Source organism: Notothenia rossii, assembly GCF_949606895.1.
Source record: "Notothenia rossii genome assembly, chromosome: 8".
Taxonomy (NCBI): Eukaryota; Metazoa; Chordata; class Actinopteri; order Perciformes; family Nototheniidae; genus Notothenia; species Notothenia rossii.
The window spans coordinates 55,312,770-55,330,014 of NC_136906.1; the positions used below are offsets into that span (position 1 = coordinate 55,312,770).

At 38.2% G+C, this 17,245-nt stretch overlaps 1 protein-coding gene across 1 annotated transcript; it reads right to left on the bottom strand.

Moving 5' to 3' along the window:
- Positions 1-372: 372 nt before the first annotated feature.
- Positions 373-12,622, bottom strand: LOC307015798 (uncharacterized protein). The gene is made up of 9 exons (XM_079644633.1): positions 11,788-12,622; positions 6,692-7,013; positions 5,722-6,158; positions 4,318-4,483; positions 2,740-3,009; positions 1,606-1,668; positions 1,014-1,081; positions 839-882; positions 373-454 (listed from the first exon to the last, which is right to left on the bottom strand). Exons 3-9 carry the CDS (start codon positions 5,932-5,934, stop codon positions 406-408), a joined length of 873 nt encoding a protein of 290 aa, XP_079500759.1. The 5' UTR covers positions 5,935-6,158; positions 6,692-7,013; positions 11,788-12,622; the 3' UTR covers positions 373-405.
- Between the last annotated feature and the right edge of the window lie 4,623 nt (positions 12,623-17,245).

A 17,245-nucleotide genomic window follows, 5' to 3' on the forward strand; every position in this document is an offset into this window, starting at 1 on the left:
CCAGATCAGGATCATTTTAATTAGGCCTATAATTAAATGATATAATAATAATACATTTTATTTTTAGAGCGCTTTTCTGAAACCCAAAGACGCTTTATATGCAAGCCTACCTCCAAAGCGTTATACTTCGGAAGTTAAACAAATTAGATAAGGCAGTGGATGGCAAAGTACCAGATTTCACACATGAATATGCTTAAAATAGGTTATGGTGTTCCTATCACTGACAATGAAATCATGTAGTATTTCAACTGTAATTTCCTAAAAAGTCAAATGCATTTTGGTGGAGGTTTTCATCTTATTTCTAATAGAAACATATTAAATATGATTCAAATGGAGCATATAAACAAGAGAACAAACGTGCAAAAACAAAACTGGTGTTCAAATAACAGATTTTATTTTTATGCATTATCCCGGAGAATTCTTCGGCTGCCAGGAATGAGCCCACTCCTTGCCACTGAAAACAGAATGGAATAATGTTAGTTACAGTTACTGGTTTCGTCTTTCCGAAAAGCATAAACCATGTGTGAAGCAAACATCTTATAACTCAATTTATATAAGTAAATGTTTCATTTACCATTTAGAAAAAGTGAACATAGAAAGGAAAACAAATGTTCTAACAAACAATAAAAACAAACAAAAACACATACATTAACAACAATGAAGTTAAACAATCATTTGTTCCTACACTACTTCAGCTGCTTCAGAATAACAGCAGTGAAATATATAAGAGGACTCGTGGTAGATTTGGATGTTTTGCATTTGTTAAATATCATGTGTTTGTTCTCCAACATGGGACTACATCAGATGACATGAAGCCAAGTAACTGGAAGATATATACCATACTGGACAGGGCTCCCACTGCACCAACATTTCTGCTTTTCCCTATCAAGAGAAGAAAACAAATCTCTAATTTCGGAAAGACCAAACGCATATTAGCTATTTAGCAAACAATTGTGTTGGAAGTTTGTAAATCATAAAGCACACCCTATGCATTACTTTTATTCCCGTCTAACCTTTCTCATTCTTTCTTTTATTACACTCCTGATGGGGAAAGTTTCTAGGCGAGTGTGGTAGGAGCAATCTGTGAACATCAAAGTAGGTTCCACATACAGTATTAGTCATATTAGAAATAAAATAAATACAACTATGAACACTTAAGTAGCAACCAGACTTGCACGATGAAAAGTGACCACACTGTTATCACTGGTCAAAAGTTACTGTATATACATCATTGAAATGGAACCAAGCTGCTCTCAGTCCTAACATGGGATGCTTGTTTGAATGGCCATACCACTGCTGAGCCTGAGATGACCAAAGAAAATACTGCACTTCTGCCTAGCATTCTCATCACCACCTTATCAACTATGACTGTATGTATTTTAGTCTAATTAGAAAATTAAAGCCCTTTGGATTTTTGGATAATGTATCAGTTATAGTATAGTAATTAGTCACAATGTAGCATTGTTAACTCACTGAAGAAGCATCAATCACTGCGTTTACATGCACTTTGCTCAAGTACATGTCGATAGATTTATTAGAATACCAATCAATTCGACTCATGCAAATGTTTATAATCAGTCAAAATACTTAATACTGTTAATATACCTGACTTTTTCTTTTTGCGTCTAGGACCAAGTACTGTGTCCCTCACGGACCCTGTCCTGACAGCTGTGGGTTGAAGAAGAAATATTACTATGTACATACAGTATACCAAGTTAAGCTTAAACTCAAGTTTTAAAATACATCCCACAAATGCAGCATCACATGATGCAATAGGTGTTAGGTACAGATATTTTTTTGTTATTGCGATTTAATTGAGGTTGATCTATGAAGTCTAGGTGTTTTGTTGTCTTGCCTATATAATTGACTCCATACTTTATGTGTAAGGAATAGTTTGATAAATATTAACATGTTGTGCTGTAACGTTAAATGAATTTAACTTTGATTCAAAAACCTAAGTTTATTCCCCGTATGTTCATTATGGGACAGTGTCGTATCTAAATGCAGTTCTTGAGTATAAAGTTTAAATATGCTGCATGACGTTGTTGCATGAGTTGCTTCGAAGTTTACCCCTATGGTCAGGGATTGCTTTAGGTAGACCACAATATTAATGATATCAACCTCTCGTACAATATATGGACATGAGCCAAATCATTTTGATGTAATCGACCTACTGCCCAACGCTACAATGTAACACCCTTTCTGTGTGTAAACCAAATCACATAGGAGTTTTATTTTTTTGATTTATCAAATGTAAAGTAAGCCTGCTGTTGCTTTGCATTTTTGTGTGAAAAAGGTATAACCATATAGTAACCACATGTCTGTTCAGGAATGAAAGACTGTATTTTTCTAAACGTTTAATATTTATTTATATCCGAGTACCTAAGGATATACACATACCCAAGTATCCCATTTTCCTTTCATATTTATGAAGTTGTAGGTGAAATTGTTATTTAGATTAAGCTATTGTTGTTATTATTATTTACCTATTGGAACAATCATTATTCCCAAAAATGCAAGAAGTGCAATTAGGTGTTTTGAGATATTGTAGAAGCATGACTTGTCAACAAGTTACCTACAATAATTTTTTAGGAAAATATCGGAAAACACTCTTGACTTTTATAAATATAAAGGCTGCAAATCTCAGAGAACAAATGTCACTGTGTGTGCTGTGTGCTCTGCATGTGTGACCATTAAAGAGGGTTTCATCCCTCCGATTCTATCTATCTATTTTATTACCTGGCCCCTCCGTGGTGGTAGCCTGTCTCACATCATCCTGCTGGGGCTGCTCCTCCTGCCCCACCTCTATGATGGTGCACTGCTTCACGGTGGGGGTCTTCAGCACCTCCACCTGCACGGTGCTTGTCTCTGGCACCTGGCTCTCTGTGGTCCCTGCCTCCTGCCAGTTGTTTTCTGGTTCAGATGGGTCACAGGGTGTGAGGTTCAGCGTGACTGTCTCTTCCTCAGGATCTTCCGCAACCCCCTGGCCAGTGGAGTCCTGTGTCCAACCTGTGCAAGTTAAACAAATGTTGGTCTTGACTTGCTTAAGATAAAGAGGTTAACTCATATATCTAGAAATAAGAAATACAGCGTGCTTAAGGTATGTTTCCAGACAGGGTCAAACATATACTCGTCATGTCATAGGACTGTGTGCAGTCAAAGTTAATAGCAGAGAAATAGTGGTATTTATCCAGTCAAACATTTATGGTTTTGTTTTTGCGATATTAGTCTTCCGATTTGTGTCTACATTCCATATGATGTGACATGTCAATTTGTCGGTAGACAACATATAGACGTGTGCATGTATGTTCCCTTACATTATTTACATCCACACATTTTGTTCAGAACTTATGAGACTGACACAAACGTGTTTTGCATAAGTGCAATCAAATAAGTAGCAAGTCGCTTTGGATAAAAACATAAATGTAATGTAAAGGGACCTCTGGATGCACTGGATAACTGCTTTTGTTTACAACCCGAGAAACATGACCTTAATACAGAACTGTCAAACTGAATATGTGGTCAACTGGGATCGTCTTCATGTATTGTGCTCTTACCATTAACCTCAAAATATTTCTCCCTTTTGGGCGTTGATAAAGGAAACCGTTTAGTAACGGTTTGCTAAAAGGAAATTGCTTAAGGGATGGCTCAAGCCTAAACATACATTTCAGTCATCAAACCTAACTATCTTGACATTAACAACTTTACAACTTTCAATTTGTATACAATGAATGCGCAAGTGGTAGCACAATACCCCAAAATGGTTTTTCAAATTCACGTAAACTTGCCTAACTATTTCCTGATAAATAACAGTTAAAGGTCCACAAGTCCCCTCTGCAGAGTAAGCCATGTCTCATTAGGCTACATACTCAGTGTTTAAAAATGTATTTATTGTATGTAGTTTGCTAAAATAATAAACAGTCAAACATTGTCCATATCCCTAAATATTTTGCAATTACTTTCAACTTTTGTAATACTTTGCAGCTAAAAATAGTGACAGTTAACAGGTAGAAAGGGTGTGTGTTAGTTGTCTCACAAAAATATAGTTTGCCAAACCCAAATAAATGGCCCGAATGACTGCTTTCTGGCTGTATCAAAGGATAAATACTGGATCAAGTTGTTGTCCCACAAGATTTGGATGGATTGAAAACAGTCGCTGTAAGTTGTTGTTAACTTAACTGACTTTATTAAATGAGTTGATCCAAACTCATTCCATATAACTGTGTTGGTTATAAGGAAATGTTAAGCTCTCCATTGATACAAACATTTTGTGTACACAATACTGTGAACTGTGAAGATATAGTGCAAGCATCTCACCTTCACAAAGGTAATCATAAAAAGTGCCTATCTTGTCAAGGTAATCCTGGGCATAGGCGGTCAGTGTGCAGCGAGGGGTTAGGATTTCACATTTGACGTCCTTCTTCCTGGTCTCCTTGCCAAGAAGCAGCACTGGTTTAAAGCCAATGGCATGGAGTTTCTCAAGCTGTAATGACAAAATAATATATTTACTGTTTAAAGAAATGGAAAGGAAACATCAACAACAACTATATAACTACAACTATAACATTACTGATGACAGCATCTAGTTGTATGCCATTCATAAACCTAGATGCTGAGTTAAGCTTTTGCAGAATCATGTATTTAACAGGAAGGGTTACACAGTAGAAGCAGAACATATTTTATAGACAAACACAAAATACAAATAAATCAGTATCCTGAGTCCCAGTTCAAACCCTGATAATCTTAAAGTGAAAGTACAATAAGATACAAATGTGTGACCACTCAACAATTAACAGTTAACACTTACAATGACTATTGCATGATTAAAAATGTAACACAATCCAAGCATATCTTGACACTGTTGAAATTGAAATTGCGTGCTACGAAGTATAACGTTCCCGTATGTTGTGGCTGCAGTCGTAAGAGTAATATAGAGTAGTAACATACAATTATGTAGTCTTATTAAAGGTGGGGTAGGTAAGTTTGAAAAACCGGCTCGAGATACACTTTTTGTTATATTCCATGGAATGCTCTTATCTTAACATCCCGACAGCAATGAATATCTTAAGTGCTTTGACAAAAAATCCATAAAAAAATGTCATCTGTGGAAGCCGTAATACTGTAAAAAGCACGACCAATCATCTGAGCCGGCCCGGCTAAAGTAACTGGATGGCCTACCTGCCTGTCAGCCTTCCATCTGTGCACAAACTTATCTCGTGCCCTCATTGGTCATGTGCGCGTTCGTGTGTGTTGGAAGAGGGGCTCTATAAGGAAGTGGCAGATTTTCTCCGGTTGTGTATTTTCAAATTCTAGCGATCTCGAGCCGGTTTGTCAAACTTACATACCCTACCTTTAAAGTCTAAAAGTGTGTACATAAGCAAGAATGGAACACAACATGGAAGTGCTCTGTTTATTTAAATGTGTAGTTAAATTAAAATAGTGTCCCTTGGCTGTGAAAGTTACTGTAAGATAAGAGTAGTTTTAAAATTGAAAGAAAAGAGAATATTAAATAATACCTTTGCAATAATATCTATATTTGAAGTTGATATCAAAGTGTATATTGGTTAATAAGACACAAACATCATTAAGAAATAAATGTATATAAAAACAACATTAAACTTGATCCTGGCCCAATATATTGGCAAACAGTCAGGGTGTGTCAGTTCTTTGGTGTCAGCTTGGTGTGTCCGGGCCTTAACATACAGTAAAAAGTGTACATACCAAGACAATGGCTTCATCCTTGATGGAAGCAATGTTGTGGTTCTTCTTCCGCCCTGACACCCAACCCCCTCGCTTCTCATCAAACCTCTTGAGCTTCTTCTCAAGGCGCGGCTTTTTTGGCTGCTCCTTAAGGCAATGTCCATAGATCTTCTGTGCACAAAATAAAATGTTCTGACAGAAGGGACATGTCTTTTTTGTAGACCCACCTGGCATGATTAACACGGGATTACAAACAAACAGACAGACTGACAAACACAGGAAAGTAGAGAAGTACACAGCATAGATAGAAGGGTGAATAAAGAAATAGATGATAGATATAAGAGAGCTAGATAGGGAGATAGGGAGATAGGGAGATAGGTTGAGTTTGGCTCTTAAAAGTGCCGTTGGTTTTATGATGGTGTAGATCAGTGTATGGGTTTGTGGTGTGGGTACAGGAGCTGCAGGAGAGAACAGAAAAAGTGAATTATGTAGTGAAACTAGCTTTTTTAAATGAACATTGTGACGGTTTAATTACTTTAGACAGACTGAGTTCATTTACGTGTTTCCTGTTTCATACGCGTAACAAGCACATGGACGTGGACTATGCCCCTCCCCCTCAAACATATATTAAAATGTCGGCCATCTTTAGTACTGTCATGTGTAAAACAAAAGCGATTAAGATAACGTATAACTCACCCTTTAACACCGACGTATGTAGCCGTAATTAAGACAAATATTTTTCACACACCACTTATGAGCTGATATAAATGTAGCTAAACTAGTTTAAGCTTATGTTGAACGTGAGCTAGCTAGCTAGCCGCCCGCAAGAATAATTTCACATTAATGTTGCTTTGCTGATTATGGCGAAAGCATTTCTCAGACTTAGAACAGTTCAGTATGTATGATGAACCATGCGAGTAAAGGCTTAAAAGAAAGCCCCAATTATTAAATCTAAGCAAAACATGTATCAGACTTTAGTGACCCAACTTACTTTGTCAGAGGATGGATCGCAATGCCGGTGGCAGCGTCTTTGGCCAATAGGTGGTGCTCTGAATGATGTAATTTCCTGTACCGATTATACAATAAAATATTAATACATTTCCTATATTTTGACACGATAACTCTTTAATAACCTAAATAGCCGACGGGCAAAAACAAAAAAGTATATATTGCCTTATAAAATGCAGAAAAGTTTAAACATCTAACCAGTGTTGAAAGTGTGCCGGTCGTACCCGGTCCTTAGTACCGGTAAGAGATTTCCAGGCGGTCCGGAGGACCAGGAAGAATTGACAGCTCCACCCGTGGAATTTATACTACGAAGGGAAGATTTTTTGGTTTGGATTACTGGTCTGGGGGAAGCTCGCGAGTGTGTATGTGTGTTTACGTGTGTGTGTGTTTGTGTATTTTTGCATATTGTGTTTGTTTCCCGGGGAAAACACTAACGAGAAACACCGGCTGTTGTTATGCCTGCTGTGACCTCAAGTTACTCCGTTCTCCGCTTGTAATTATGCCGTTACAAGCTTCTAAGTTGTATTTATCATCTGAATTTGCCGAAACAAGTTTCATATTCTGAAAGCCAAGACTTTGTTTATTTAAAATCAAACAAAACACGCGAACCCCGAAAAACTATTTTTTTACGCAAGTCCACGTTTATTTTGAAATGAGCCGTTGCGACTTCCGACTGATTTCGATAGAGCGGGTCACATATTTGCTTTTTCCCACTTTATCAGAACAGCGGGAGGAGAAAAGAATGGAGTTACTGAATGACAGCTAGAAAATTAGGCTACGTGGTAAATAAAGCAAAGATGCAAACGACGATTCTTCAGATGTTTAAGAGAAAGGAGAGAGATGAAGAAACTCAGAATGTGATTAAAATTAGAAAAACAACGCCCACAGATGACACAGGTGATGATGCTTATTTAACCCAGAGAATGGACATGAACCTGGCCATGATGAATATAATAAGTTAGCTAACTAGCAAACTATATATCTCTATATGGGGTGCCCAACCAGTCGATCCCAAGTCGATCGCGAGATGTCTAAAAGTAGAACAACAATATTCTGTTTTATCGTTAATGTCCTACAACAGGGTGAAGGATTATTTGAATTATTTGAAGTATTAAAGTAACGTGTTATGGCAGGAAAGTTAAATCTGGTATATTCATTTTAATGTCACCTTATATATATTCATGTGTGTTAAATTTGAAGGGACAAAGTATATTTTCCCTCCCCAATATATTGAGGTGAAGTCTTTGTGTTTAGAGAAGGATGGGAGCAGGGGACATCCTAATTTGGGGATAGCTCCAAAACTCTGGAATGTTTCCCTCATAAAAGAAGAGTGTGCGTTACACATGCTTAGGGCAAATGTGTGTGTGTTTTCATTGCAGTAAATATATGTGCTACATGATTACTGTTCAACTATACCTCTGTTCTTATTCTTTCATGTGTGGGTACTAAATGGCTACAAACATTGTGGAGAAATTAGCTTAAACATGTTTTATTACTCTATGAAATGGAAGCAGCTTTTATGATAGGGACGAGAGAGCATTTTCAGCATGTCAATTATCAGGGAAATCTACTTGTTTTCAATAGATGTGTGTGGTTAATTACTTTGTATTAATAATAACAGTATGTGTAAAGGAAGCTGGAAATATACAATGTGAAACCTTTTATTTGAAGTAAAGATGTGAACAATAGCTCAAACAAATGGAAGGGCTGTAGGACAAATGAGTGTGTTCTCTATATTAGGCCTGTGTGAAGTTTGACTATTTGAAAAGCATCTCTAATACTGCTTAAGAGCATAGGTAATGTGTTCTTCGTTATTATTGATATGAAAGTGATTTACATGTATTACGTATATTTAGCCAACTATAACAACTATATCTTAAAACATACTTTTAACTTGTGTGTGGTAACCTGAGGCGGGAAGATGGACTCAGGGACAAAGGGCCATAAAGGGGATGTGTGTGTGCTGGCTGCAAGATGTGAAATAAGATAAGGAAACTTGTTGTTGAGAGCAGGTTCGTACCAGACACCAAAAGGTATCTGGTCTTCATCAAGCTGAAAGAGACTTTTTGTTTCCGGGTTTCTTCTGCAGTGTCGCACTGATTGGGTACGACAGGCCATGTGTTGGTCTCTCCCAATAAGATGACCTCTGGGGGAAAGCACGCACACACCTCCTCCTGTGTTTTAGTATGAAAGCCTGTGTTTTCCTTTGGTTCGCGCTCTTGTTTTTCACCGGCCGTTCCTGAGACCTGTCTCACACGTGGTAGAACCTGAGCCCGGAGTACTCTGCAGAGTGCTTCGTGATTCCTTTGTATTTGTATTGTTACCTTGTATCATTAAAGCAAGATTATTGTTTAACTTGTATTCTGGTGTTTTCTTAATCCCTTCCTTTTTACGAATTTACCCAGCTTATCAAACGACACGCGGAGACGAGGTTGGTTTTAAACATCCTCCAAATCTCCAACAAGGGGTGGCCAAACTTTTTGGCTCAGGGGCCACAATGATGTATCAATGTGACAGCCAGGCCGGGGGGCATTGTTTGGTTCCGTCTTGATTCATGTCGGGCTGAGGGTTGTTTTAATCTCATTCTCCCGCGCGCGGCGCGACGTCCACGCGCAGCTGTGACAACCAGGGAGGAAGGGACTTTGCGCGGCGCGCGCGGCGTGTGGACAGTGGGGGATAACATAAATAAAAATTGGATCGTTGGATTTTAGACTTTAAGGCTTTTTAAGATCAGCGCGAGAACCCTGGCTCATTTATACCAATATTGGACGGGCCGCATTACAGTTTTTCTCAATCGCTAAACCCACTATTTAGAATCAAAATTCCTTTCATCAAACCAACAGCACAGCCATCGAAACAGAAAACCATTTCTCAAAAACACTATACCATTTATCATTGATATCACACAAAATGCAGATGCTAAGCAGTGTTTTGCAAAACAGATCACACAATTCTCTAACTGAAGTTACAATTCTCTACACAAAGATCAAAAATCTTTTGTGTAACTCATGTCTACAAAACAAAAATAATCTTCTCACAGTGGATAACACTTCCTCATAAACTTAGACCATAGCTACACTAATTGACACTTGATGTGCAAAATATGAACACTTGTTATCAGTCAATCACCCCATTGAAAAAGGTAACTCCATGGAATGTACTGTATACCTTACAGTAATGATGTTACATTGAAAACATTTACATGATAGAATTTGCATGACTGTACTTAAAATATTTTTTAAAATGGTGCCGGTAAAGCTATAATAGTGTTGATATGACTTGCATAGCTCTTTGAGATGTTCATAATGGGAGGATTAGCTATAGCTGATACAACATTTTTACAGTCAGTAATTGTGGTCTTTTCCTTTTTGCACATTGAGAAATGTTTTTTTTTGTATTGGGGTGAATTGAGTACTTCACTTCCAAGTAAATGAATTGCTCACAGCTGACATCAATGAATTTCCTATAGTAATTTTAATTAGTGAGAATCCTATAAAAGACCTCCCTCACTTCAGTAAGATGTTTGTCAAGGGTGGTGTCGACACGCAAGGAGATATTTCCCATGCTGCCTTGCAAGGGAAGAAATACGCTGTGACGTAGATGAGGCTATGTGGCCAGACAGACGGCAAAGAGCAGATCAGTAAAGCTATATAGATCTCATTCTCTGCTTTACTGCTGATTTACATCATTTTTTTTCCAGTGTATTGCTATTCATCTTTTGTTTCTGTTACGGTGCTCTACTGAAAATGAGACATAAAAACAATGACATAGTTACAGTAACACACTGTTTTTCCTATATGTAAGTTTGTTTCTCCCAACTTGTCAGTTTTCCGTTCAGTTTCCAATATCGATAGCTTGAGGTTTGTGTATTGATGATTGTAGTCAGTATTTAGTGTGCCACTTAGTAATGACTGTTCAAATAGTCTTCTAATGAGCTGAAAAATGTTTGTTTTTGGAGAAGGTATCTGGTTTTGGAAGGGGTATTTTTAGTTTTGAGTGCCTTAGAGCACTTTGCAAGAAATGTATATTGTTATGGTAGAATGTGTTATTATGGTGACCGGAGTTTCAGTTATGAAAACACATTTGTCTCATTAGAGGACAATTTGTTCTGTTTCGATCGACTTATTCTTTTTTGTGACCAGTATTTTCAGTTTTGGTCATGTAAGTGCATTTTGCAAAAGATATTCAGAGTTATGGCAAGTGTGTTTCTGTTTAGATGGCTATGTTCTTGTTTTGAAGAAATGCATTTTGATTCTAAATAGTGGGTTTAGCGATTGAGAAAAACTGTAAACAGATCAACGGGCCGCATGTGGCCCGTGGGCCGTAGTTTGGCCACCTCCGGGCCCGGTTCTACGGGGGTGCATAAGGGTCCCAGTTGAATGTTATGCACCGACACTTGAAAAAGAGAAGGGAGTGAAAAATATTACATATACAATAACAATAATAATAATAGTAGTAGTAATATGAAGAAGAAGAAGAAGAAGAAGAAGAAGAAGAAGAAGAAGAAGAAGAAGAAGAAGAAGAAGAAGAAGAAGAATATAGTTGAAAATAAAATAAACTGTAATTGTGCTCAAATATTGTGGTCAAATAACTATAGTTAATAACCCCCCCCCCCGTCAACGATCGCCGCCGTCTTGGTTCAAAAAAGGTTGGGCACCCCTGCTCTATATAGTCAATGGCTATCTTACTCAGAACACAACATGTACACAGCATACTGTTTTAACATTAAATATTTTTGCTTTGATATCTTCTATTTTAATCTGCACATTGTGGCATACATTTTGAGATATTTTATTTTATTAGTATTTTAATTTATGTAACCAATATTCTGAAAATTCAAAGAAAGACAGAGACTTGTACACTTTTGACTGTCTGCTCTGCTGAATTTAGTTATACATTTTTATTCTAATTTATAACAGTTGAGGCCCAGAGGGAGGAAGAGGAGACTCAGCCAGAAGAAGTGGCAGCAGGTCCCTCAGAAGCCACCACAGGTGATGCTAGCCCTACTGCATACCCTTCTATATGGAAAGAAGAACAATATGAACAGTCAAATAGAAAAATGAATGGATGTATGCTCACAATGGAAGGCTAGGCTGTACCCCATGCCATGATGTGAAGGATCTGGGTGTCATGGCATCCCGTGGTGTTAATATTGCTATTCAGTGGGCTGATGGAAAGATAATCCCAGCTGATCAATCAAGGGATGTCCAGCTTTCATCACTGCGCAAAAAAATCCGTGAGCACAAGAACTCTGTAGCACATAATGAAGCAGTCAAGATTCTTCAGACAGCAAATAAAGATATTCTTCTGAGAATGAACGTGAGTAGTCAGGAGTCTGTGTTTGAGTCTACTGCCAAGGTATTCATGACAGCCTATTATGTGGCCAAGAACAACAAGCCTTTCACAGACTTTGAGAGTCTGATTGACCTGCAGCATGCAAATTCTGCTGATTTAGGGCGTGTTTTGCATAGCAAAACTGTCTGTGTTGACATAATTGAGCATGTGTCATCACAGATGAAAATGGAACTTCTAAAAAAGATAATAGAGACCAAGAGCAAAATCACAGTATTGGCTGATGAGTCAACCAGTGTTGGGCACAAATCAACACTAATTGTGTTCCTGAAGGCTAGTGGTGATGGAGACATGGAGCCCATTGCCTTTCCATTGGACCTGGTTGAGCTGGATAGTATGTCTGCTGCTCATATCAAGGAACAGATTATGGGATGCTTGCTTAAAAATGGCTTCACTGTTGAGTTGCTGAGAGAAATCCTCATTGGATTTTGCAGTGATGGGGCCAGTGTCATGCTGGGAGTGAAGTCAGGTGTTGGGAAGTTGCTCCAGGATGACTTCCCAGGGATCATACTATGGTACTGCCTTAATCACAGACTGGAGCTTGCTGTTGACCAGGCACTGGATGTGACAGGGGGAACAAAGGACTTCCAGGCATTCATGGACAGCCTATATTCATTATATAGCCAGTCACCAAAAGACATGCGGCAGCTGAGTGAATGTGCTCACAACCTGGACATCGCCCTCAGGAGGATTGGAAAAGTTCAGTGTTCGCTGGGTAGCTTCTTCATGGAGGGCAGTCTCTGCAGTTTGGCGGTCTTATCCAGCCGTGGCACAACATTTCCGTGAGGCATCAGGATGATACAAGGGACAGCAGAGAGAGGGCCAAATTCAAAGGTCTGCTTTCTAAGTTGTGCTCCATCAACTTCCTGAAAAGTCTTGCACTGATGGCAGATGTTCTGACTGAACTTAAGAACTTGTCAGAAATTCTTCAGAACAGGAAGACCACACTCCCAAAGGCCCATGACATCATGACGACGTATGTCAAACGCATAGAAAGTTTCAATCGCTACCCAGGACAACATGCAGTTGATGCCAGTCAGGCAGAGGAAGTGATGGAATTCAAGGGAGAGGATTTAAGAGTTGGCAGGTCTCCCATCATTGACTCTGCTCAGTTCATCCGAGCAGTGGCAGACAATATGAAAGAAAGACTCTTCACAACCACAGCAAACAGAGCACAGGCCAGTGTTGCAGCCAACCGAAAAGAGGCTTATAACAGCCTTATCATTCAAATGGCAGTCCTCAACCCTGACAACTGGGACTATGACAATCCTCGATTTGGAGATAATGAGGTGAGGGCTTTGTGTGATGTCCTACATGTGAACCAACAAGAGGCCCATCTTGGATTCACAGAATACAAGGCCAGTGGAGGAAGAAACATTCCCAACAAAATGAAGAAGTTGCTCATGGCAGTGGACACACTGTCTCCAAGCAATGCTGACTGTGAACGGGGGTTCAGCACAATGAACAAAATCATAACTGAGTATAGGAGCAAACTTACAGCAAAAAATGCAGCAAATCTCCTCTTCATCAGCTCTGTGGGACCACCATGCAGACAGTGGGATCCACTGCCTTATGTGAAGACCTGGCTGGGCAAAGGAAGAAGAGCAGCCCACTCAACAAGCTGCATGGCTCGCCGCTACACAGAAGAGGAGAGCTACTTCAGCCCTCTGCGGAAAATGTGGAAAAGTGTGTAGTTTACCTCCCTCAACATGCCTTGCTAATGGTCTGTTAAGTTTTGACACAAGTTGTATGCACAATTGAAAATAAATAATTGACTATACATATTGTCAAGTGTTTCTAATTTCTACCCCATAAAGGCATTAAAAATGTGAAGTTTGTGTTCAGGAATGCATGAAGCTGGGGGCGGGAGGAGAACAATATGAACCAATGAAGGTCGGGGTAGCATTATAGTACCTGCAAGAAATTCAAACCACTTTCACCCCTGCATCTAACATGATAATAATAAATAAAAAATAATGATATCTTAAACCAAAATAAATAAAATGGAAAATTAACCGATAACAACAATTTAACATAAATAAAACAAGGAGAAGTTTGACTCAATGTTGTGTAAAGTACCCGTTATGATTAAAAAATATATTTTTTATTATTTTTATTTTTTCAAAATAATACAGCTTCCAGCTTCCCGAGACACGAAGAGGAAACACGAACAATTCTTCCACTTGAAATGCGTTTAAACTGTGTCAGAGAGATGTTTAATCGGTTCATTTTAATTGGTTAATAATTGGTGTTTAATACTGGCAACTTCTAATTGTTGGGGGGGGGGCGGCGTTCGATCCAGTTTCGATTCCGTAACCTTGGCGCACTGCCACTCCAACATCCAATCCCGACTTGAAGTTTAATCACGGGTACTGTAGTCCTAAACGATAGCTGGGGATTATGGGTAGTGTAGTGTCTTCGGCCATCCTAAACTCGATGATGCTCGAAATGTCCCTTATAGGCCTATGTCTGTTTCCGGTTAATTTTATTTTGAAATTCAGTTTCTGAAGGACGGCAAAAAAGCCAGAGATTATAGAATCAAACGAATAAATAAAAACAAGGATAATTGTGTGTTATTGTTGACTAAATAACAGTGTGTTATTTTGAAAAGAATAACAAATTAGAAGGAAAAATGAGCCCCATTTATTTTCCTCACAGACAGCAACAAAAGTCCGAAATGATACGATTTTAAATAAGCAATAATCGTGGCTTGATATTGAGTAAGAACATGTTTTTATGAACCACACAGCTTCCGGTCTTCCTATAACACGTAATGCCGTGAGACTACCAACAGAAATACATTGCTTTTAAAATTGTGCTGTGCAACACGAAAAAAAAGGGGAAAGACTACCAATAGAAATACATTGCTTTTAAAATCATGCTGTGCAACACGAAAAAAAGGGGAAAATCGTGTTGGTGAACACGAATCAATAGATTAAAAATCGTGTTGGTGAACACGAAATGCCGTGAGACTGGGTTGCTATGGGAGATACCAACTATAACCAAATGAACATATTTGACCATGATGTAATTGTAATACACGTTTCAAAGTGATACCGAAGTAACTACAGTACATACTGATAACGGTTAGTAAAAACCATGAATTAACGCTTTGACAAGTCTGCATACAAGACGGCAGGCGAAAAGCTTTTAAAATGCATGTTTTCTGAATGGAATCGGATCCATTAGGCTAAACAAGAGTCATAGAGAGATAAGAGTTACGACACTCCCATAGACCTCCGTTGTAAAAAATAGCGGCGCCTACTTCCGGGGTATGGACATCGAAATAGTTCCAAATATTGTCATTTGGGCGTTGGACCTCATTCACAATTACGGCGCGTCGATTAGTTCCAGAGGTAAGTTGCTGAAATATCAACCTATTTTGAATTGTCAACTGTCTATATTGTCTCAGAGGCCCTTTATGATGCTTATACTGGTCTTCATTTGTATATGCACAGCGTAATTATCTATATTTTATCTTGGTTGTTACAACCAATTTTGCTAGCATTGCCTGCTAGTTAGCTAGCGCGACTTCGTCAGCTTTGAAGGTAAGATTTCAGTAATGAATCGCTAGCAGCTTATATATCAATGATGCTGGGTAACTAACAAGCAGGATTTAGATTGATTATGTGTTTTTTTTTGTTATTTTGGTTTTTATCTGCTGAACCTGACCGTGTCAGCCATCCTTAGTCGGCTTTTTCTGAATGATATGACTTAACTGCTAGCACTAGTAGAAATGAGGTGGCGTTTGTGATAAATATTTCATTTAATATTTCATTGCATTTTGGGATACATACTAACATTTCATTATGTGACATGTTGACTGTACTTATTTTTTTTGTGTACTGTTCCGTGTTAACTCATCTGTACTGTACAACTAGCCTAGCGCTACTTTTTAATGCTTGATGGCATGCTAGGATAGATTCCTTTGTATTGTAATATACACACTAGTTTAATGATTGTTCTTCAAAGGTATTATTCAGTCTTAAAAAAATAATAGCCTACTGAACAGGCTACTCTACAGCAGTGAATGAAGGACCGATCTTCAGGCCCCGAAACAGATGGGGTTTTTTTGTAAATAGTTGCCTACCCTAACCCTTTTTTGTAAATAGTATTGCTTTTTTATAAATAGTTGCTTTTTTGTAAATAGTTGTTTGTAAATATTTGTAAAATGCCCCCCCTCCCCCCACACACACAATTGTTGTTCGCACAATTATGCTTCTGTTTTTCACTTTTTGGTGTCCATTGTTCAGCCACTGTATTGGTAAGCAACAATTTGTTTTGGCCAAAATGTGTTATTCACACTCCTGACTCCAGTTTGATGTGCTGCATTCTCCTCTGAGTGGTCCTGATTTCAGGAAGAGATCATGGCTTGGAAGGTTTTATATCCTGTAGTGGTGTTCAACAGGAGCTTCTGTAAATAGTTTTGTAAATAGTTTTAATATTTATCATAGTAATCATTTTCAGTCTCCCACTCTGTCTCAATTTAATTTATCGTTTCTTTGCCCCACCATATGTTTTGTTGTCCAAGGGCACTAATTTGGTCTGTGTTGAAGATTGTTTTACACTTTAGATTAATCAAATTGTGTTTTTTGTCTGAATTAATCTTTTTCTGTTTAACCCTAACCCTCTTTGTTCTCCTTCTCATTCATTTTACTTTGTTTTGTTCTAACACACACCACTTTTTCCATACACTGTACTTAATACTTTGTTCGTCCCTTTTACTTTGTTCTTCCTGTTGTTCTTGTTCAAACACATCAATTGTTCATCCACTGTTGTGGTAAAATGATATTCATAGTCTTAACATGATCATGCTACCCATGCTAACATGAACACAAGCGTTTCCCTCCAAAAATGTAAAACGTATCTAAGTAATAGACTACCAAGCTTTCCGTTGTCACCCTGCCTCTCCAAATGCAAAACTGTCATTAAAAAGTATGCAATAATGCAATTACAGCTGAAAAAGTACTTGGGTGTTTGTGTTTTTTTATATATATATACCATTCAATAACGCAATCGCTGCTGTCTGTCTGTGACAGTCGGAGTTTGATCTCAGTGTGTCTTATAAACTGTAGGGGCAGGGGAAAAGGTTAAGACATGTAGTTTAGAATGAAATGAAAAATCTATGATGCATGTGCAATATTTAGTGTTTCTGTAGTTGTTTTTTTAACACACTATAGAACAC